Source organism: Thamnophis elegans, chromosome 14 (genome assembly GCF_009769535.1).
Source record: "Thamnophis elegans isolate rThaEle1 chromosome 14, rThaEle1.pri, whole genome shotgun sequence".
Classification (NCBI taxonomy): domain Eukaryota; kingdom Metazoa; phylum Chordata; class Lepidosauria; order Squamata; family Colubridae; genus Thamnophis; species Thamnophis elegans.
Window position 1 is genome coordinate 9,976,160 of NC_045554.1, and position 21,774 is coordinate 9,997,933.

General features: G+C 46.4%; 1 protein-coding gene across 1 annotated transcript in view; it reads right to left on the reverse strand.

Moving 5' to 3' along the window:
- Positions 1-455: 455 nt before the first annotated feature.
- The window catches only part of CRAMP1 (cramped chromatin regulator homolog 1), a 41,660-nt gene continuing 20,341 nt past the window's right edge, over positions 456-21,774 (reverse strand). The window contains 21 exon segments of the mRNA XM_032230905.1: positions 456-920; positions 2,003-2,052; positions 2,055-2,147; positions 3,416-3,580; positions 4,480-4,578; positions 4,581-4,601; positions 4,604-4,627; positions 4,630-4,708; positions 7,459-7,539; positions 9,010-9,104; positions 9,107-9,187; positions 10,397-10,497; positions 10,994-11,079; positions 12,619-12,650; positions 12,653-12,692; positions 14,738-14,919; positions 17,061-17,206; positions 17,208-17,233; positions 19,718-20,867; positions 20,869-20,921; positions 20,924-20,983. Of these exon segments, the coding sequence (XP_032086796.1) occupies positions 756-920; positions 2,003-2,052; positions 2,055-2,147; positions 3,416-3,580; positions 4,480-4,578; positions 4,581-4,601; positions 4,604-4,627; positions 4,630-4,708; positions 7,459-7,539; positions 9,010-9,104; positions 9,107-9,187; positions 10,397-10,497; positions 10,994-11,079; positions 12,619-12,650; positions 12,653-12,692; positions 14,738-14,919; positions 17,061-17,206; positions 17,208-17,233; positions 19,718-20,867; positions 20,869-20,921; positions 20,924-20,983 (2,829 nt within the window). The 3' untranslated portion in view covers positions 456-755.

Genomic DNA, 21,774 nt, shown 5'->3' on the forward strand with positions numbered 1-21,774 from the left:
TCCCAGAATTCCCCCAGCCAGCATGCTAGGAAAAATGGAAGCCCTTAGGGGATAGCTGTCTTCTTTTTAACCATGGGGAAGGATGTTAAAAAGAAGCAAGATAGGTTTTATGTCCTTCCAAGATTTCCACTGACATTATCCTAATTTTTAAAGATGGAACAGGAACAGGCATTGCATTTTTCCTCCCTGGCTCCTGCTGGAATGTTAATAACTATAGAGAAAGGATGAAAGAATTCTGTTAAAAGCCTCGTGGAATTCAGCTGCTATTGGGGCAAGAAAGTGCCAGGAATACCAGCTCAAATGACTTGCCAACAAGACAAGCGTAACAGATCTGGAGAGAAAGTTCTTAAAAAAAGAAAAGAAAGAGGAAACTTAAAAAAACAGACCACTATTTACCCCCAACTTTCAGCTTATGTGTGGATACCCCGACGACATCTAAGGATGTCGTTTGTGGGGTTTCTTGCTCAGACCTTAAAACCAGAGCTGCCTTTGTAAACGTTGCTGGTCACCAGCTTACACACGTCACTTACTATAATACTGCTCCACACTGTCTTTTTCCCAGCCTATTGCACTTTCCAGGAACCGTAGAAGGTCGAAGAGAAAACCTCTCTCTTCTCAGGCATGCTCCCGCCAGGACAATGATTTTTTAAAAAAACGCCAAAAAATTAAAACCCAATCCGCTGCATAGCTATGACGTCATTCCTCCACGTTATGACCAATTCAACGGCGCCCACCAGCCCGCTGGTGGGAGGCATTCACTGAGAAAGGTCGCCGATGGGGGGACCGCCACTCCCTCCGTCAAAGAGAATCTCTCGGCGGGTCGGCTCAGGGATGGAGAGCTCCTGGGCAAGGTCATTGAACCGAGAGATGTAATCAATGCTGTTCTCGTTCATCATGCAGGCCAGCTGGGAATCGACCACCTGCGAAGGAACAGAAGAAGGGGGAAGAAAAGAGGCGGTTGGATTCTCGGCCTTCCAGCTTTCTTTCGACCTTAGCTGAGGTTTAGAATATCATGGTTGGAAAATGATCAAGGAGAGAAGCCAACCTGAACTTATGGAGACACTTCCTAACCGTGAGGATAATTAACCAGTGGAACAAGCTTGCCTCTAGAAGTTGTGGGTGCTCCATCACAGGAGTTTTTAGGAAGAGACTGGACAGCCTTTTGTCTGAAGTGGTATAAGTTCTTCTGCTTGAGCAGAGGTCTGGAGTAGAAGACCTCCAGGTCCCTTCCAGCTCTACTCTTAAGATTCTAAGAATATGCTCAAAGGCACACCAGTTATCATGAGTGTGAGCTCTGAGATGACTAGCCAATAGCTGCACAACATTTGGGAATGGTGGCGGGAGAAGGATTGCTGGGGGTGGGAGTAGAGATGCAGAACATCACATGTGTGGGCTTTGTGTGTCTCGTCTATGTCTCCTTCCTTCCTGCTAAATTCCTTCCTTCGTTTGCTCCACATTCCCCTTCCTGCCTCTCCTTCCTGATAAGATTCCTTTCTTCCTTGTTTGCTCCACCCCTTCTCCCTTCTGTTGGATTCCTTCCCTTCCTTCCTGTTTGCTTCACACCCCTTAGCAATGGCAGTAGCACTTAGGTTTATATACCCTTCACAGTGCTTTACAGCTCCTCTAGAGCGGTTTTATAGAGTCAGCCTCTTGCCCCCAACAATCTGGCTCCTCATTTTACCCACCTCGGAAGATGGAAGGATGAGTCCACCTTGAGTCTGGTGGGATTTGAACTGCCAAATTGCAGGCAGCCGGTAGTCAGCAGAAGTAGCCTGCAGTACTGCATTTTAACCACTGCGCCACAGTGGCTTCCTTCCTTCCTGCTAGATTTTCCTCCTTCCTTCCCTCTTTCTTTCTTTCTTCCTCCTCTTCCTCCCTCCCTCTCTTTCTTCCTCCCCTCTTCAATCTCTCTCTCTCCATCCCCCTCCCCTCCCCCCCCACTCTGCTATCACTCCAGCCAAAAGCTCTGTAGCATCTCGCCCAGAAAAAAGGTATGTCGTACCTCAGCAACATCCGCCATGGACCGAGAGACAAAAGAATCCCGTGAATTCCATCCAGCAGACTGGGCCCCAACAAGGAGGTGCTGCTTGGATTGCCCACTGAGGTGGGCAACATTTTCCGGCCCTTTTCTGGAGAAAGGAAACTGGCTGTAAAACAGAAGGATGAAGATGTCAGGCAGGGATCTCTTGTCTTCTGCATCAAAGGTAGAAAGCCCAGTGATGTCCTCAGAAAAAGTCTCCTTTTTGGCAAGAGGCCGTACTCAACTTGTGCTCATTGTAACAAGTTGTTTTCCAACTAGGAATCAAAGCACACAGGTAGTCCTCAATTTACAACCATTCAGTTAGCAACCGTTCAAAAGTTATGATACTCGGGGGGGGGGAAAAGGACCTATTCTGTTCTGTTCTATTCTATATTCTATTCTTATTCTTAATTCTATTCTATTCATTCCCATTCCCTATTCTATTATTCTTAATTCTATTCATTCCCATTCCCTATTCTATTATTCTTAATTCTATTCATTCCCATTCCCTATTCTATTATTCTTAATTCTATTCTATTCATTCCCATTCCCTATTCTATTCTTATTCTTTATTCTATTCTTTATTCTATTCTTTATTCTATTTTATTCATTCCCATCCCCTATGCTATTCTTATTCTTAATTCTATTCTTTCTATTCTATTCTTAATTCTATTCTACTCTTTCTATTCTAATTCTATTCATTCCCATTCCCTATTCTATTCTAATTTTTAATTTTATTCTATTCTACTTTATATTCTATTCTTAATTCTATTTTATTCTACCCTTAATTGTACTCTTAATTCTACTTTTATTCTCAATTCTCTCCTCTTCCTCTTTCTATTCTATTCTGTTCTAATTCCCATTCTCTATTCTATTCTATTCTATTCTAAATTTTATTCTATCCTATCCTATATTCTGTCCTGTCCTATCCTTAATTCTGTACTGTTCTACTCTACTCTAATTATTATTTTTATTCTGTTCTTATTCTCTGCAGCAATGCACCTAGCAATTGGGGCAAAAACAGTTGTAAAATTTGCCAGGATTCCCATTAACAGCCACCTTGCTTAGCAACAGAAATTTCTGGTCCCAATTTGTGGTTGGTTAATTCTCGGACTATTTATAGTGGGGGAAAAAGATCTTCCCAATGATTTTAGTTTTTTTGTGGGACAAAGGGAAAGAAGAAAAGGAAAACGAGAAGGGATAATGGTGGAATAAATGTTGCTGATTAAAGGGGCTGTAGCTGCGCTCAGTTAAAAAAAATAGTATGGTTGGTCTCCTACTTGCTCAACGGACATCTCTCAGCTGGGTTTTGGCAACAGACAGGCTAAGGGGCAAAAGAAAGGGACGAGCTTGGTCCTATCAACCACCCTGGGAGACGTTTTGGGCTGCACTCACAAAATAAGCTGCTGAGCGAAGAGTCGGTGGAGTCGTTGGGATACCACTGTGGATCGTGGCTGGGCGAAGCGATCCAGCTCTGCTGGGGGCTGCAGGATGGAGACGGAAGACTTTTGGAATTATCACTGCCGTTCAGCTTGGCTGGGGACAGGGAAACATTCTCACCTGTGAATGGAATTTTTTTTCTTTTTACTGAAGGGTGTAAAATAGGCAACCCTCCTTTTTGGAAAGTCACAAGTGTTGCTTTCAAAAACCACTCGTGGTTTGAGCATTATCAAGGTTAAAAAAAAAACACCATTGCTGAACCACACCTACGGCAATCTTTTGAACAGCTAATCTTTGACATCATTCATTCATTCATTCATTTTATGCCTCTTCTCTTTCTCTCTTACCATATTGGCCAGAGCTAATTGCTATTTCTTTCTTTCATCATTCATTTTATCCCTCCTCTCTTTCTCCCTTACTGTATTGGCTAGAGGTAATTGCCATTTCTTTCTTTCTTTCTTTTCTTTCCTTCCTTCCTTTCTTTTTCCTTCTTTCTTTTGTCTCCTCTCTTTCTCCCTTATTGTATTGGCCAGAGGTAACTGCCATTTCTTTCTTTTCTTTCTTTCCTTTCTTCTTTCTTTTTATGCCTCTTCTCTTTCTCCCTTACCGTATTATGGGCAGAGTTAAAAATTTATTTTTCTTTCTTTCTTTCTCTCTCTCTTTATTTCTTTTATGCTCTTCTCTTTCTCCCTTACCGTATTGGCCAGAGCTAACTATTTCTTTCTTTCTTTCTTTCTCTTTCTTTCTTTCTCTTCTCTCTTTCCTTCCTCTTTTTTTCTCTTTTTCTTCTCTCTTCTCTCTTTCTTTTCCTTCCCTTCCTTCCTTCTCCATCCATCCATGCCTCCTTTCTTTGCTTCTCCCTTACCATATTGGGCAAGCTAACTATTTCTTTTTTCTTTCTTTCTTTCTTCTTCTTTCTTTCTTTCTTCTCTTTCTTTTCTTTCTTTCTTTCTTTCTTTCTTTCTTCTTTCTTTCTTTCTCTTTCTTCTTCATTCATTCATTCATTCATTCTCCCTTACCGTATTGGCCAGAGCTAATGGCTATTTCAATGATGGAGTCGCTGATTTGAGTGGCCGGTTCTCCCTGAGACAGAACATCCTCGGGGGGCCCAGGGAGGAGATGTCAAGGAGAGCGGAGACATTGGAGGAGACAGGCGGGTGCTGTTGCCTCGGAAGAGGGGAGTGGAGAGGAGAGACCGTTCTGGAGAGACGTTTTAGGCAGCTCTGGCAGAGAGAGGACCGGTGTTCCCTGGGATAGCAAGCAAACGGTAATAGTAACAACAGTAACGCAACAACATGTCATTTCTAAAGCTTTTATGCCGCGCAGAAGTCCGGAACCTTGTCAGGTTGTTGCAACCCTACACCCATGCTTGAATACAGAGCTACCTTACATTGGATGCAACCGTCTATTCCAGTGTTGGGAAATCTTTTCGGCACCGAGGGCCAAAACGGGAGCGTGCAACAGCATCGGAAACCGGGAGAGCAGCCGCCCAGTACACATGTGCACGCTGGGAAGATGAACTTCCACTTTCCGGTATGTGCCATAAGAGCAGGTGGCCAGCACACATGCATGCACCGGAAACTGGAAGATCATTTTCCTGGCACGGACATTGCACCAGGCAGCTGCTCTTCTGGTTTCCAGTGCTCCCATGCGTGAAAATCAGCTGGTTGGCACGGCGTAACCGGGAAGAGCAACGGGCGACAGCTCGCATGCCCGGAGAGTGGTTCTGTGTGCCACCATCACAGATCTATTCCATCTCTAGATTGGTATCATCTCCCTGAAGTGGTTGAAAATTTTGCTTACAATCCCCCCATCCCTGTTGCTCCTTTCAGCCCCAAGAAATGGATGATTTCTCCATTTACAGGTGACCTATAACCAAGTTCACAGCTGTTCCCAAAGTTGGGGATCTAGAGAACAGTATCTAGCAAGGTTAAAATCAGATTCCCCCAAGGATCAAGCTCACGGCTAGGTTTATACAAGTATCTCATTTAATAGGGGTTATCCAAGGAAACATTTATTTCAAGAGCCTCCTGCAGAACTGCTGCCGATCATTTCAGGGCAACAAAGCCCATATATATGAAACGCATCCATATTAGATGCTGGAGTATTCATTTCGAGAGAAGATAAAACATGGGTGCCTTTCAGATTTATGGATTTTATTGATCTGAATTCTCAGCAATTAAGTCTATGGGATGGGGAATTCTAGAAACGGATCCACATTCTAGTAACTGCAAACATTGCGAAAATTTAGCCTAGATTACAGGATGACGGCAAGTTCACAACAAGATGGTATTTTCCCCCACTTCGTTTGCAATTCACAAGGAACGTGGTGGCTCAGTGGCTAAGACGCTGAGCTTGTTGATCAGAAAGGTCGGCAGTTTGGCGGTTCGAATCCCTAGTGCCACATAACGGAGTGAGCTCCCGTTCCCTGTCCCAACTTCTGCCAACCTAGCAGTTCGAAAGCATGTAAAAAATACAAGTAGAAAAATAGGGACCATCTTGGTGGGAAAGTAACAACGTTCCGTGCGCCTTCGGTGTTCAGTCATACCGGCCATGACCATGGAGACGTCTCTTGGACAGCGCTGGTCTTGGCCTTTGAAACAGAGATGAGCACCGCCCCCTAGAGTCCGGAACGACTAGCTCATATGTGCAAGGGGAACCTTTAACTTGCAGTTCACAATTGCCTTCTTGCAATCTTTGAGCCTCACATTTGATCTAGCAAGCAAGATTTGTTTTTTTCTTGCTTCTCTGCCACAAGGAGTGTATCAGTGTTTACAAGGACTAGCGTTGTCACGGATTCATAGATTGTGGAGAGAGAAAAAAGTTTGGGTATCTAAGAACAGGCTTTAAAGGTTCACACAACATTCAGACGAGTGCCTTGCCAATCTTAGAACAGAGTAGAGCTGGAAGGGACCTTGGGAGAGCTTCTACTCCAGCCCCCTGCTCAAGCAGAACCTATACCCGTGATGGCAAACCTAAGGCACACATGCCCGAAATGGCACGCGGAGCCATGTTGCCTGGCACCGTTTCTTTTCTGGGTTTCTGGCACGCATGTGCATGCAACAACCAACGGGCCTTCGTGCCTGCGGCAGTGCCGGAAACTGGTAGAGCTGGTCTTCTCTTTTCCTCCCTGAGCTTGCTTGCCAATGGATTGTCGCCTGAGCATGTGCACCAGTATCCGAACTGGAAGTGCATTTTCAGGTGCGCACATGCGTCCTGGGCAGCTCCTCTTCAGGGTTGCAGGCCTGATGCGCGCACACGTGGACGTTTCTTTTTTTGACATTTGGTGCCAAGAATGTTCGCCATCACTGATCTCTATGATCTCAGACAAGCGACCGTCCAGTCTCCGAAAAAACTTCCAGTGATAGGACGCCCACAAGCATTACTGTTAGGAAGTTTCTTCTTAATTCCAGGTTGCTTCTCTCCTTCATCACTTTCCAACCATTGTTTCTTGTCCTGACCTGTGGTCCTTTGGAGGATAATTTGACACACACCCCTTCTTTGTGGCAGCTCCTCAAATACTGCTATCATGTCATCTTCTTTATTTGGGGATGAAAGAGTTCCCAAAATAGCTCTGTCTAAAAATAGGCTGCAATCAGCTCAAATGCTGTATTTTTCGGAGTGTAAGACGCTCTGAAGTATAAGAGGCACCTAGATTTTGTGGAGGAAAGCAAGGGAAAAAATCTGCAGTTTATATAATAGTTGTTAATAGCTGTTTCAGGCTGCAGGGATTGGTATAGCTTATTAAAGACTCTGCAAGCCACGTTTGCTGCAAAGAGGCAAATTGCTGGGAGGCAAAGGCCAAAGGGTGGGAGCCGGTGGGGCTGCATTCAGTGTATAAGACGCACCCGAATTTTCACCCTCTTTTAGGGGGGGAAGTGCGTCTTATACTCCGAAAAATCAGTACCAGTTTTACACACATCCACCTTAATCAAAACTACGGTGTTAGTATCCTTTAAGTTCTGAAGTGTAAGTAATTATTAGTTAATATACTTTACCTGGAAGCCATCGGGAATGGCTTCCTGCTCAGATTGGGATGGTAGACCAAGGAAAGGAACCCGACATTCATGGCTTGTACCTGGAATCAAGAAAGACTGCTTGAGCCAAATCGCTGGAAGAGAGACACTGAAATGATGGAACATTAATGCATTATTATTATGCCTCCCCTGCTACTGTCAAGGAGTTTCCAAAGAAAAGAAGGGAAGTAAATCTAAGCAATAAATGGGAAAAGAAAAGAAAAATGGAAGATACTGTTCTGACGAGGTTTCCCGAGAGCATGAAGCAAACTCCTTGTCCTGACAAAAAAAACCCTTTTATTAATTGACTGTGAATTCTGCTCATTCACCTCCAGCAAAGTCTTTGAGGGAGGATTTACAGTCACAGACTCATCTGGCTTGGAGAGCTGCCAGGCCGATCTCTGCAGAACTTGGCCAGGAGTCTCGGTGAGTCACGAAACAATGAAGCGAACTAATTGTCTCCTGCAAACTCCACTCCCTTTTCCTCCTCTTTATTTCCTCTGGGAGGGGGCATTCATCGTCCACCTGTGGCCTTACTCCCAAGTCGACCCTTGTTCTTAGCTGTTCCCTTCGTCTGGCAGCTCTGCACATGCGCACACTGGGAACAGGCTCCAGCTGTTCTTCTGCCTCACTGATGTCTGACTCCAAGGGCAGCTGATAACTGTCAGACAGCCCTGGCCCTCTCTCTGCCTCTGACGCAGAGCCCTCATCAGACCCTTCCCAGATGTTCCTCCCCAACCTCCTCCCTGTCCGAAACTGCTGCCAGCTCTGCTGGCGGGCCACAACTGATACTGAATAAGATTCAGGGAAACCAGAACTAGCATCTCCGTTAGCTATCATGGCTAGCTGGCCTGGGAGCCCTTCTCTTTTGTTACAGAGAGCAGGAACAACTATCCCACTAGGTACAACTAATGCCTAAGATATTAGATGTGGTGTCAGTCTGGACTGAGGTAGAGAGGCCATTCTGGAAAGCTGGGGCTGGAGGTAGGGTAAAGATGCAGAGCATAGAAGGTCAAGATTTTTAAGGAGTTTGGGTTGTCTGGAGGAGTCTAATGGGATGCAATATAGAGGGTTGGATTTCCAAGAGGGTGGGGGACACATTTCAGAGGAATAAGAGGCAAAATTCAGATATTATGTGTGAGAGAAAGAGAGTGAAGACAGCTCCTCCTCATTAGTTCCAAGAATATGCAGGGAGTAGTCTGCTTCAGTTTGGCAAGATTCAGTCTGTAAGTCAAGAACAATAAAATCTGCTCGGAAGAATCACAATGTGCCTTTCTCGGTTTTTAAAGCCTGACGTCTAATTGCTGCATGTTGTGCCCAAAGCAACATCCTATAAGAACAGGTGGTGGGTAACTATGGTAACTTAAATGACCTGTGGACTTCAACTCCCAGAATTCCTGAACCAGCCAACCAGCCATGCTGGCTTAGGAATTCTGGGAGTTAAAGTCCCCAGGTCGTAAAGTTGCCTTTATTAGAACTGGATAAAGTTGGTTATAAAAGAAGAGAAACTTTATAGCAAAGCTGAAAACTGACCGCGACTGTTGCTATGGAGCCTCCATTCTGACGTGCCACTGTGGAGTCTTGACCTCCAATCACGGTAGTTACTGCCTCTGGTGAGAGCGGGGAACGCTTGGCAAACCTTCGGTCCCCAGCAGTGGCAATGGATTGCCGGGGATAATACCGGCTGATTTAGCCGCCAAATCAATCGCGCCTTTGGACAGAAAACAGCAAATGTGAGAAAGGGCATTTTCCTGAAACGAAAGTTTTTAGCGAAAACACTAAACTTGAGGTAACAGGGACGCCGTGGATCAAAAAGATTGGCAGTTCAAATCCCTAGCGCCGCATAACGGAGTGAGCTCCTGTTACTTGTCCCAGCTTCTGCCAACCTAGCAGTTTGAAAGCACATAAAAATGCTAGAAAGCACGTAGAAAAATAGGAACCAAGTTACTTTTTCACCACAGCGGTAACTCAAATGAGACAATGACTGAATGAAAATGACCTCTCTCTCTCTCAAAAAAGCTAAGATTTTCCATTACTTCATTATCTTCACCTTATTTAAAATCTCCAGGGTCCTGATATCACCTGAATTATTAAACCAGGTCAATAGGATCTTTTTCAAAAGGATTTCGAGACCTCCAGGACTCTGGAGATAATCGGCACTTCAAAAATAATCATGGGGGAAGATAGAAACGGTTACTTCAGAGCTAGTAATAACTGGGAGATAAGACAGGTACAAATGTCAAGGACTGCCCCTAAGCATACTTATGCGCTACAAATCTTGACAATGTCATTTCGCTCTCAATTCATGGAGAGCTAAGCCTAACCCTAAAGGGATTTGCCCACCCCCCCCCATGGGATTTTCCCATGTATTTTGCCTGGGAACATAGATAGGATGGGCTCAAAAAGTCAGCACCTCCTAAGCATATCCATGCACTCCGAATCTGTGGGCGATGCCCATTTTGCTCCCCAAATTCATGGAGAGCTAAGCCTAACCCTAAGTGGTTTGCCCCCCAATGGGATTTTCATGTATTTTGCCTAGGAACGTAGCTAGGACAGGCTCAACAAGTCAGCACCCTCCTAAGCATATCCATGCACTCCGAATCTGTGGGCGATGCCATTTTGCTCCCCAAATTCATGGAGAGCTAAGCCTAACCCTAAGTGGGTTTGCCCCCCAATGGGATTTTCTCATGTATTTTGCCTAGGAACGTAGCTAGGACAGGCTCAAAAGTCAGCACCCCCTAAGCATATCCACGCGCTACAAATCCACTGGCGATTTCCACATTGCTCTCTGAATCATGGAGACCTAATCCTAACTCAAAGTGTAATTCCCCCATCCCTGCCCCCAATGGGATTTTCCCATGGAAACCTAACCCTACCTCCACCTCCCTGTGCCTGGACTTTTTTGGCAAAGGAGACTTACTGGACAGACGAGTGGTGGCTTGAGCTGGAAGGATCTTGGGAACTATGGGGCGCGATACGGCAGCTTTAGTCAGCGAAGACTGGATGGGCCGAAAAGATCCCCTCCTAAAAAAAAAAAGGGAATACAATCAAGAACAGCAGGAATGGTTAAAAGCACACCAAATTTGAAAACCATTTTTAAAAAGGCACTTGGGAGTTACCGTATTTTTCAGAGTATAAGACCCCCTTAGTTTTGGGGAGGAAATGACCAAAATGGCCCCCGCGACCAATAGCGGGGACGGGAGATTCAAATCGGCGAGGTACAAAGGCTACTGCCAGAATGGAGAAAGCCTGCCTCGCATGTTGCCAGCGACGAGGCGCAGCTTCCAGAGGCTCTCGAGGTCGAGGTAATACAGGGAGCCCAGCTATATGGCGTCACCAGGCAATCTCGGGAGAAGGAGGGGCGATGGACAGCGGCTAGAGCAGGTAGTGCGGGGCAGCGAACCGGCGCGAACCAACCTTCCACAATGAATAACGGCACACCCTCGCCTCCAATAAAGAGGTTCGTTCGCCAGTTCAGTGTGAAACATATTGCTCAGATTATACATGGTTGAGCAGCTCACCTGTTATGGAGGAGTTCGATAAGATGGAAAAGGAACAAACGTGCTGGGAAGGTTTTTCGGAAGGTCTTGGAAGCAGTGTTCTCTGTGAGAAGAAAGTGAGATATAACTTTAAAAGAAAATAAAAAATCTCCAATGTGTTTGGCCCACCAGTGGCCAGCTGAGCAGGCAGCAGATTCGGACAGTGAGGAGGTTGGGGAGGAACAGGGGCCGGGTCCTGGAATCTGGGGAAGGCTCTGATGAGGGCTCTGTGTCGGAGGCAGAGAGGGGCCAGAGCTGTCTGACAGTTATCAGCTGCCTTCAGAGTCAGACATCAGTGAGGCAGAGGAACAGCTGGAGCCTGTTCCCAGTGTGCACAGAGTTGCCAGACAAAGGGAACAGCTAAAGAACAGAGGTCGACTTGGGAGTAAGGCCACAGGGGGATGGTGAATGCCCCCTCCCATAGGGAATAAAAGAGGAGTGAAAGGGAGGGTGTTTGCAGGAGACAATTAGTTCATTCCTGCATTCTTGCCAAGTATTGCGGTGTCTGAAAAAATTGGCCTTGCCACCCTCCAAGCCTGACAACGGTCGATAATTGTGAACTATCTTGACAGACTGTGGGCCTCTGATTTAGTGCAATGTAAAAAAATGCAATAATTTTTCTGTGGGCCAAACATTTTCTCGTCGCCCACCAGTTGGTGACCGCTGTCATATTGCATCCAGCTAAGTTAATGGTTGGAGAAGTTTGATTGATATGGACAGCTATATCTTTGGGGGTTTATGTGCTGAGGACTATATATGGCAATAAACGGAACTAAGACCTGTACAAAATTACTCTTTCTCCTATTCCTTTTCTTCCTAGGAAAAATAGCTCATATGGCTAAAAATTGTCCATCTTTTTAACAGTGTGGGAAAACCAGAAATCCTTCTTGGGATACAACTTGAGAATCAAATGTCTATACCTTAAAAGAATTCTCATTGTGTATTCAAGCCTGATTAATTCTATATCACAAAGAGATGCAATTTGTGACTGCTTTTTCAGAGCCTAACTGAAATGATTATGAAATCTGCTTCCCACTCATGCTGACAGGCCTTGTTAACAGCCTCTGCTTGCTCAAGACAAAGCAGGGAACAACCTAAGCAGGAAGTTAGGACCTCCAAAGTAGGACCTTCTGTCCAAATGGACGGGGAGAAAAGCAAGTTAACAATAAGGTAAAGGTTCCCTTCGCACATAGGTGCTAGTCGTTCCCGACTCTAGGGGGCAGTGCTCATCTCCATTTCACAGCCGAAGAGCCAGCGCTGTCCAAAGACATCTCAGTGGTCATGTGTCTGGCGTGACTCAGCGCAAGGCGCACGGAACGCTCTTCCCTTCCCACCAAAGGCGGTCCCTATTTTCTACTTGCATTTTTACGTGCTTTCCAACTGCTAGGTTGGCAGAAGCTGGGACAAGTAACGGGAGCTCACTCCCTTACGTGGCACTAGGGATCCGAACCACCGAACTGCCGATCTTTCTGTCTGACAAGCTCAGCGTCTTAGCTACTGAGCCATCGCGTGCCGTAAGTTAACAATAACCCCCCCAAATAAGCCAAAAGAGCCCATTGGTCAATCGAGTGAAGGATGTATTTCAATTAGCCTTCTGTCTTACCTGTACAACCAGCGGCTTCCGCAGGTGCTGCTGCGTAGTTTTCTTGGCTTTGGCAAGAAAAAATCCGATTGCATCTAAAGAGAAACAGCAGTTCATGACACAGCATTCTGATACTCTAACAAGACCACTGATGCACTTGTATACTGTTGCTCTTTAATTCTAGTGTAAAAATAGGACAAGCTGAATATATTGATAGATAGTAGAAATACACCGAAGGGAGGAGTAGAGGGATAGAAGAAAGAGGGGTAGAGAGGGTGGGAGAGAGGACTGGAGGGAGGGCGAGAGGAAGGGAGGGAGTGTATTGGGAGAGAGGAGTGATAGAGGGGGAGGGGAAGTAGGGTAGAGGGGAATGTTGGAGGGAAGAAGGAAAGTTGGAGGGGGGCGAAAGAAAGGGTGTATGGAGGGTTGAAGTGGTATATTGGGTTTGTATTTCGGGGGGTATTGTTGACAAGAGGGATGGCTGTGTTTATTGTTTAATGTTATATGGCCCCGGTTATGCACAGTATATATGTGACTGTACGAAATGAAATGGAAAATAAAACATATTTACACCAAAAAAAAAAAAGATCACCGATGCTTGGCTTGTTGCATGAAGGGAACTTCCAGAAGCTCAGGACTAAGGTGTCCCCCACATTGATTTCGCGTCTCTTGGGCAAAGATTCTGTGGTTCTACATCAGTGTTTCTCAACCTTGGCCAACTTGAAGTCCGGTGGACTTCAAGTTGGCCAAGGTTGAGAAACACTGTTCTACATAATTTATATAAGGGAATATGAAATGTGTCCAGTTAATTTGGTAGAAGAAAAAGAGCAGAGTAATAGCAACACTGCTAAGACTTATATACTGCTTTCGCAGTGCTTTTTACAGCCAACGCTTTACAACCGTTGCAGCATCCCCACTGAAATGTGAACAGAATTCACACACTTGGCAACTGGCTTATATTTATGACGGTCGCAGGGTCATGCAGCAATAGCACTTAAGACTTATATACCGCTTCACAGTGCTTTACAGTCCTTTCTAAGCGGTTTACAGAGTCAGCCTGTTGCCCCCAACAATCTGGGTTTTCCAATTACCGACCTCGGAAGGATGGAAGGCTGAGTCAACCTTGAGCCTGGTGAGATTTGAACTGCTGAACTGCCGCTAGCAATCAGCAGAAGCAGCCCTGCAGTGCTGCACTCTAACCACTGTGCTACCTTGGCTCCATATTCTGCTGCAAAACATCAGAATCAGATATTCCGAAACAGTGGAAAGGCTCTTCCCCCCTAAAAGCAGGAGTAACCCTCAGGGCAAATACATTTAACAAACAAACAAACTTGATTTCAGAGTGTGTGGTTCAACCTGGAAAGTGAGAAGAGGGACTTCAAAATATGTTCTGATGATGGAGAAAACAGGAAAATAACAGTAGAGGAAGAAGCGGCCAATGTGATTCCTCATTGGCTGGAATTCTGTCTTCCTTCTTTCCCAAATTTTGTGTAAACCTGAGATTTTTTTTCCGTCTCATTCCCAACAACACAGTAGTTAAGTCATAACAATAAAGGACATAAAATGCCATGAAATCTTAACAGCGTGACCAAGGCTCAGACCTGGAACTGATAGTTGCTTACCGTGTTTCCCCAAAAATAAGACAAGGGTCTTATTTCTTTTGACCCCCCGAAAGAAGCACTTGGCCTTATTTCGGGGAGGTCTTATTATTTTCAAGGTGCAGGAGGCCCCTTAAACTCGGCCCACGGGTCAGCTAATCCAGAGAGGGCCAGAAGTTCTGTCTCTGTTTCTGGCACTCTTGCCACTCCTAGCGTCACTGGGCCTACCGCCACTAAGAGAAGAAGGGGCGTGGTAGCTAGGGTTTTGGGGAATGGCCTCCGCGTGGATGGCAGTTGCATGTGGGGTATGTTTCCCCCCCTCCCCCCTGGAAATGGCGGGAACCAGCTATGCATGCGGTTAAATATTTTAGGGGAGGTCTTATTTTTGGGGAGGCCTTATTTTAGCATATGCGCTCAAAAGCCTGATTGGGCTTATTATCCAGGGAGGTCTTATTTTCAGGGAAACGGGTTAACTTTGCCAGCTACAAGGAAGTCTGGGTTGATTGTCTCCGAATGTTACATTTCCACATTTTAACACTCACACTGATGGTATCCAAGCACTGGCGGAAACTCAGGTCGGCTTCTTTGTTTTGCAAGAAAAGCTTCCCGTGCCTGCTGTTGGGTGGGAGGGTTGTGGGAATGGCGAAGAGGCCACCGTCGGCATCAGGGTTGCTGGAACTTGAAGAACTAGCCACTAAGAGGGGTTTAGAAGGATTTCGGAAACCTGACAAGAAACGACAAAAACATTAAGGATTGATTTACAGAGAAGGGTAAAGCCAAGGAGGACGTTTATTAAGAAAAGTCTTGGAAGTAGACAAGACCTAAAATGACACCTAACATCGAAAAAGCACAACCAAGAATGTTCAAACTGCTGGAGGAGCTGCTGATTCTGTTCCACAGAGGAATTATTGAGTCTGTCATCTGCACCTCTAACTGTCTGGTTTGGTTCTGCAACCCAACAAGACAGACAAAGACTTCAGAGGATAATCAGAACTGCAGAAAAAACCAATACCGCCAACCTGTCTTCCATTGAGGACCTGCACACTGCAGGAGTCAAAAAGAGGGCTGGGAAATATCTACAGACCCCTCACATCCTAGGCATAAATTCTTTCAACTCCTACCCTCAAAATGATGCTATAGGGCACTGCACACCAGAACAACTAGACACAAGGACAGGTTTTCCCAGAACGCCATCATTCTGCTAAACAAATAATTCCCACAACAGTCAAGCCATTCACTGGCTGCATTATTATTACTATTAGTTTTCTCATCGTTCCTATCTGCAGGACTGTAACTTTGTTGCTTGTATCCTTACGATTTATATTGATATTGATTGCTTCCTGATTGGTTCATTGTACCCTCTGACTATCATTAAGTGTTGTACCTTATGATTCGTGACGAATGTATTTTGTCTTTTTACGTACACTGAGAGTATATGCACCAAAGACAAATTCCTTGTGTGTCCAATCACACTTGGCCAATAAAGAATTCTATTCTATTCTAATTCTATCCTATCCTAATTCCATATATTCTATCCTATCCTATCCATATTCCATATTTCTATTCTATTCTATTCTATTCTATTCTATCCACTTGGCCAATAAAGAATTCGGTTCTGTTCTAACTAGCCACCAAGAGGGTTTTAAAGGATTTCAGAAACCTAACAGGAAACAATAAAGGCATTAAGGGTTGATTTACGGAAAAGGACAGTCAAGGCCGGATTTTTATTCGGAAAAGTCTCAGACGTTTTTCCATAAACCTGTATGGATCTGGAGGAAGGTGTGAATTACATCACAAGGAAACAGAGAAATGAATGAGTGCAACCTCCCTAACTAGAGCAGTGTTTCTCAACCGTGGCAACTTGAAGATGTGGACTTCAACTCCCAGAATTCCTCCAGCTGCCTGGAGGAATTCTGGGATTTGAAGTCCACACATCTTTTCAAGTTGCCACGGTTAAGAAACACTGCTCTAGGAGATCCCCGCCCCAAAGGTCCTTTTCCAAAAGGCTTTCTTGTTAATATTCTTTGAAAATGTTTCGCTTCTCATCCAAGAAGGCTTCTTCGGTTCTTCTCGGAGAACTGACAAATCTACAGCTCGCCGCAAGTTGCTGAATTCCAAACCACGGAACAATTTCCTCCAACCCCAAACTTGAAAAGGCTGTTGTGACCACATTGCCCCATCGAAGAATGCATTTGAGAGATCCCAAAATCTGGACATTCCTAGGCACAGAATTTAGAAGGGAGGGAGGGGCACGTTAGCAACCAAAATGGCGGCTCTGGGCAGAACGCTGCAGGGAGAAAGGCCTGGGCCGATTCAGGGCTTCACCTCCTGCCTCTCCGTTTAGAAGAGATCCGCAATAACACTGCGATCCTTCCTTGCCGTCTGAGATAAGCGAGGATTCGAGGACCAGTTGGTGACCTTTCAAGAGCGCTATGCTCTCTCCTGCCTAGTCAGGGGCCTGGGAGGCAGATGGCCCACAGGGCAAGCTATGGGCCTAAGCCCCCACATTCCAGCCCAAGCTAACAGCTTCAGAATACTATTCCAGTCCCACTCACAGCATAAGGAAATTAGTCAATTAATTCTTCAACCAATCATTAAATCAGCAAAGTGCTCAGGATACACGATGACACGACGTCCATGAAGTGGACTGAGTCGGAAAGCTGGGTAAGGCTAGCAACAAGGGGTATCTTAACTAATCTTTATCAAACTCAGTTCAATCAGAAGGCAGATAATGTCAACCCAAGTATGGATGCTATCTCCACCTCTATTGAGAATCTGGACATTTCCTAGGCACAGAATTTGAAGGGGGGGGCACATCTATGTGGACGGCACAGAGCGGACAAGTTTTCTGTAAGAATGACTCACCTGAGGAGTTGGGAGTGGCACTGGGGGAAAAGGTCTTCTTATGAACAGCAGGTTGGTTGCGAGCACAGCCCGGGCTCCTGGTGCTAATGGTAATCACCTTCCCGGGAGGGGTCAAAGCATGCTCCTCTTGAATGGGCTTGATGGGGGGTTGCAACGGAATTCGTTTCGGGAATCTAGAAAGGAAAGTGAATTGCAGGATGCTTCAAACCATCATCATGGTCAACTTCTTCTTCTTCATCATCATCATCATCATCCCATGTTAAAGAGCAGATATTCCAAAGAACATTCGAACCACCGTGGTGGGACAGGACAGTGGTTAATTTACTCGTGGTCTAGCCGAAGTCAACAGCCTTTCAGACCTCAGGGACCACTAAATTCATAATTTTAAATCCCGTGGATCACTAATATGAATTAGTGATGGGATGGGGTCCTTCAGGCATTTAGCTTGGCTGCCTGTTAGTGGAGAGAATCGCCTGGGGTCAACGCTAGCTTTGCTGTCCACTGCAGCTAGGAATCTCAAATACGACCAAGAATGAATGTTTGTCTTGTAGCCAGCCTGGGCGCTAGATCGGCTCCCTGCAAACTCTTGTCTCTCAAGCTCGGCTGAAGTTTCGTGCACCGCTCACTGAAGCGCCTGGACTCCTAGGGAGGGAGGGAGGCTGTAGCTACTGAACAGGCAGCCAAGCTAAGTGCCTGAAGGACCCAAACACCAAGAATGAATATTTGTCTTGTAGCCAGCCTGGGCACTAGATTGGCCCCCTGCAAAGACTAGTCTCTCCAGCTCGGCTGAAGTTTCGCACACCGCTCACTGAAGCGTCTAGACTCCCAGGGAGGGAGGGAAGGGCTGTAGCTACTAAACAGGCAGCCGAGCTAAGTGCCTGAAGGACCCCATCCCATCAGTGAGCGGGAGTAATTGCTTCAGCAGGCCGTATCCGGCCCAGAGGCCGTATTTTGAGGATCCTGATTCAGTGCAATATAAAAGAATGCAAAGATTTTTCTGCGGACCACCAAAATTTTCTCACGGACCAGTGGTCCACGGACCGCCAGTTGGTGACCGCTGGTGTAGCCCAGGGGTCCAGTAACATTTGCTTTATGTCAAGGGCTGCAGAATTTTGAAAATCTTTTAAAGGCTACCCTAGAAACCCAGCAAGCCTCATAAAAACTTTGGTGCGCCCACCCAAAATTGATCATTACATTTATACATTTACATATGTACGAGAATCTACACGTTATCATCAGTTTTGGTTATTACAAACATATCTACATATATATGCCTACCTAAAATTGATCTCTTACAATCATAATTTGGGGCTGTAATGAAATCGCAAAAGTAGAAATGAGGTAGGTGAGACAAAAGTCACATGAATTTTGGCTGAGCTACTGCAGTGCTTGGCAACAGAATTGCCATTCCCAATTCTGGTCGTTAAGCGGGGATTATGTCTAACTAAAAAAAAAATTGATGAAATTCTCCTTGTTCTGTCTTTTTTTCTTTTACTTTTTTTTTAAGTGGCACTGAACAGTCAATGCAATGTTATTAACCATCACAAATATGCTTAAAAGAAGATCAAAATTATTCCGAATAAATCTAATTCCTAAAGTCATTCTTTCAGAAGAGAGACGCAAGCAGAGGAGGGAAGCTGCAAGCCAGTTGCAAAAGATTTAAACATCCACATCTGGATAACCAGGAAAGATGGAGGTTACCTTCAGCCAAACTCATTCACAGGATCTGTTACAATGACTTAAGCAGTGGCAACACTGCTAGGGCGCTAATGAGTCCAAACAGATACCGTATTTTTCGGAGTATAAGACACACATTTCCCCCCCTTAAAAGAGGCTGAAAATTTGGTTGCATCTTATACATCGAATTTAGTCCCACCCACCTGCTGGCCACCACCTTTCGGCCTCTGGGAGTCATATTTTAGACCTTCTCCAGGCTGCAGTTCCCTCCGTGGATTGCCTTTTTGGCCTCTGCACCTCACGTTTTCAACCTCTGAACGCTCTGTTTGAGACCCGTTCAAGGCTGCAGGGATTGCCAGAGCACATCGCCGCCGATCGCCGTCTCCGCACATCGTGTTTTCAGCCTCCACATGCCCCATTTTTGGCCTCCACGCATCGCATTTTTGGGTCTCTACACGCTCCGTCTTTGGCCTCTGTGCGTCATATTTTCAGTGGCAATGTGCTTTTGGTGATTCCCCCCCCCCCAAACCTTGAGTGGGTCTCAAATGGAGCATTTGAAGGCTGAAAATGCGAGCCGCAGAGGCCAAAATGGCAACCCAGAACAGCTGCTGCCTTTTCTGACTGGTTCCATGCTTCGCCCGCTGTACTCACTCCCTTGCAATGATCAGCTGCATTTTTGAAGCGGTGTATCAGCCCCAATGAGATGCGTGCGTGCGAAGCTCACAACCAGCGAACCTGTTGCTAAAGTTCACCTCTTGGAACAGCTGATTGGGGGTATTCACCCGCCAATCAGCTGCTCCTGTAGAATCAGGTTAATGTGCTGCAGCTTCAGGCTGTTTGCTAAGGACGCTAGCCAGCTAAATACTGATGGATGCTGGTAGGCAGAGGCAGAATTTTTTTTCTCCTTATTTTCCTCCCCCCAAACTAAGGTGCCTCTTACTTCGGAGCGACTTATACTCCCGAAAAAATAGGGTACTTACTGGTTTGGGGTTCACTTCAGAAGAGATGAGTTTCAAGAGGCAATTGAGGAGTTTCTGTTTGTGGAAAGTGGCCGATGGAGGAACAGATTTCGGTTCGGCGATGGGCTCCCCGGCATCCTGGGTTTCCTGCCCCAGGACTGCCAGCCAATCGTATTCTAGCTGCAGTTTGTTCGGCTTGCCCATCATGAGGTAGACTTCAGCCAAGGTAAGGCTTTCAGAGGTCCGCAAGCTCCACCCCTTCTCCCGCACTTGCTGTGCGAGGCGGCTGGGGTCGTCTTTGACAGGCTTTGCGGCCGTCTGTCCCTGAGCTGGAGGCGGTGGAGGTGGAGGAGGTGGTGGTGGTGAGGGGTTGAGCTTCTCCTGAGAATCCTCCATTACTACATCGGGAAGCTCCTTCACGCACGGTTCCGCTTGAAGTCCGGAGCAGGGGAAGGCCTGAGTTTCAGAAGTGGATGGACCAACACTGAGCAAGTCCACCCTGCTGCTTGCCAGCTGTGGGGGGCTGCGGCTGCCGGTCTCCATGCTGCCAGGGAAACCACCCCCGGGAGAAGAACTTTCCGGAAAGGCCACCACCTCTTTTCTATCCAGCTTCTCGGCACAGAGACACTTCTCAGGGACAATCAGATCATGGCAGGACTTCATGTAACGAGGGAAGGGATCAAGCAGGGAGAACTCTTCCAAATCCGGCGGGAGATCGCCGCAACTGCACTTGCCGCTGCTGCTGGCGTCTACCGCGGCGGGCACCACCACTCTGCTCTCAGCCACCAGGACGGACTTCTCCAGGCTCCCGCTTGGGTCCTGAAGCCCAGCGGGCGGCTTGTTGAGATGGCTGGTGATGCCAAGGTCCGAGGATGCGCCTTCGGTGAGCCCAGCTTCAGCGGAGCAGTCGTCCGGGTTCGCGACGGGATCAAGGATCAACTGAGGCGTTCTGCTCACTTCTGCCGTCGTTTCGGGTTTGGTTCCGCCCTTGCTTTCCGCCCCCCGTGAGTATTTCACCTGCCCTCTGGCTGTCCCCTGACCGCTCTGTATGCCCAGGATTTGGGCAGGGGGCAACAGGTGGACATCCTTCGTACTCTGCTTGCAGCGGCCCGATTCCTGCCAATGCACTGTGCAGAAAGCTTTGGAGTGTACCACGCGGGCAACCCCGGGGTGTCAGTGTGCAGTTCTCCCCCGGGAAGAGATGGAACGTCGTTTTCCTTCGGAATAGCTGCTGCCGGCTTCAGCATCTCTGCAATCTTGCAGCTGCCGCTCGGCTAGTGTTTTCCTCTACGTGAAGGAGGTTTAGGAAGACAGGTGTGGAGAAGCAAAAAAGAGGCAGGCCGTACCTGTAAATATTTCCACGGAAACCCCACACAAGTCCGTGGCATTTTGTTGGAGGCCCTGAAGAGAAGAGGGCTAACTAGTGAGACTGCAAAAATGCAAAGAACTGGGAAAGAAACCCTTGTTCTAAATGGAAGAGACAGCTTAATGAACATTAGTACAGGTAGCCCTCGACTTACAACAGTCCGTTCAGCGGCCGTTCAAAGTTACAATAGCACCGAAAAAGGTGAGCTATGACCGTTTTTTACACTTACAACCGTTGCAGCATCCCCACTGAAATGTGAACAGAATTCACACACTTGGCAACTGGCTTATATTTATGACGGTCGCAGGGTCACGTAACAATAGCACTTAAACTTTATACTGCTTCACAGTGCTTCACAGTCCTTTCTAAGCGGTTTACAGAGTCAGCCTCTTGCCCCCAACAATCTGGGTCCTCATTTGACCCGCCTCGGAAGGATGGAAGGCTGAGTCAATCTTGAGTCTGGTGAGAATCGAACTGCCAAATTGCAGGCAGCTGGCAGTCAGCAGAAAGTAGCCTGCAATACTGCACTCTAACCATTGTGCCATCTGGGCTCTAGATGTTCTTTTGCGACCTTCTCACGTGTGACGTCAATAGGGAAGACAGTTTCACTCAACAACCCTCTTACTAACTTAACAGCTGCAGTGATTCCCTTAGCAACTGTGGCAAGAAAGGTCGTACAATGGGCCAAAACTCACTTAATAACTGTCCCACT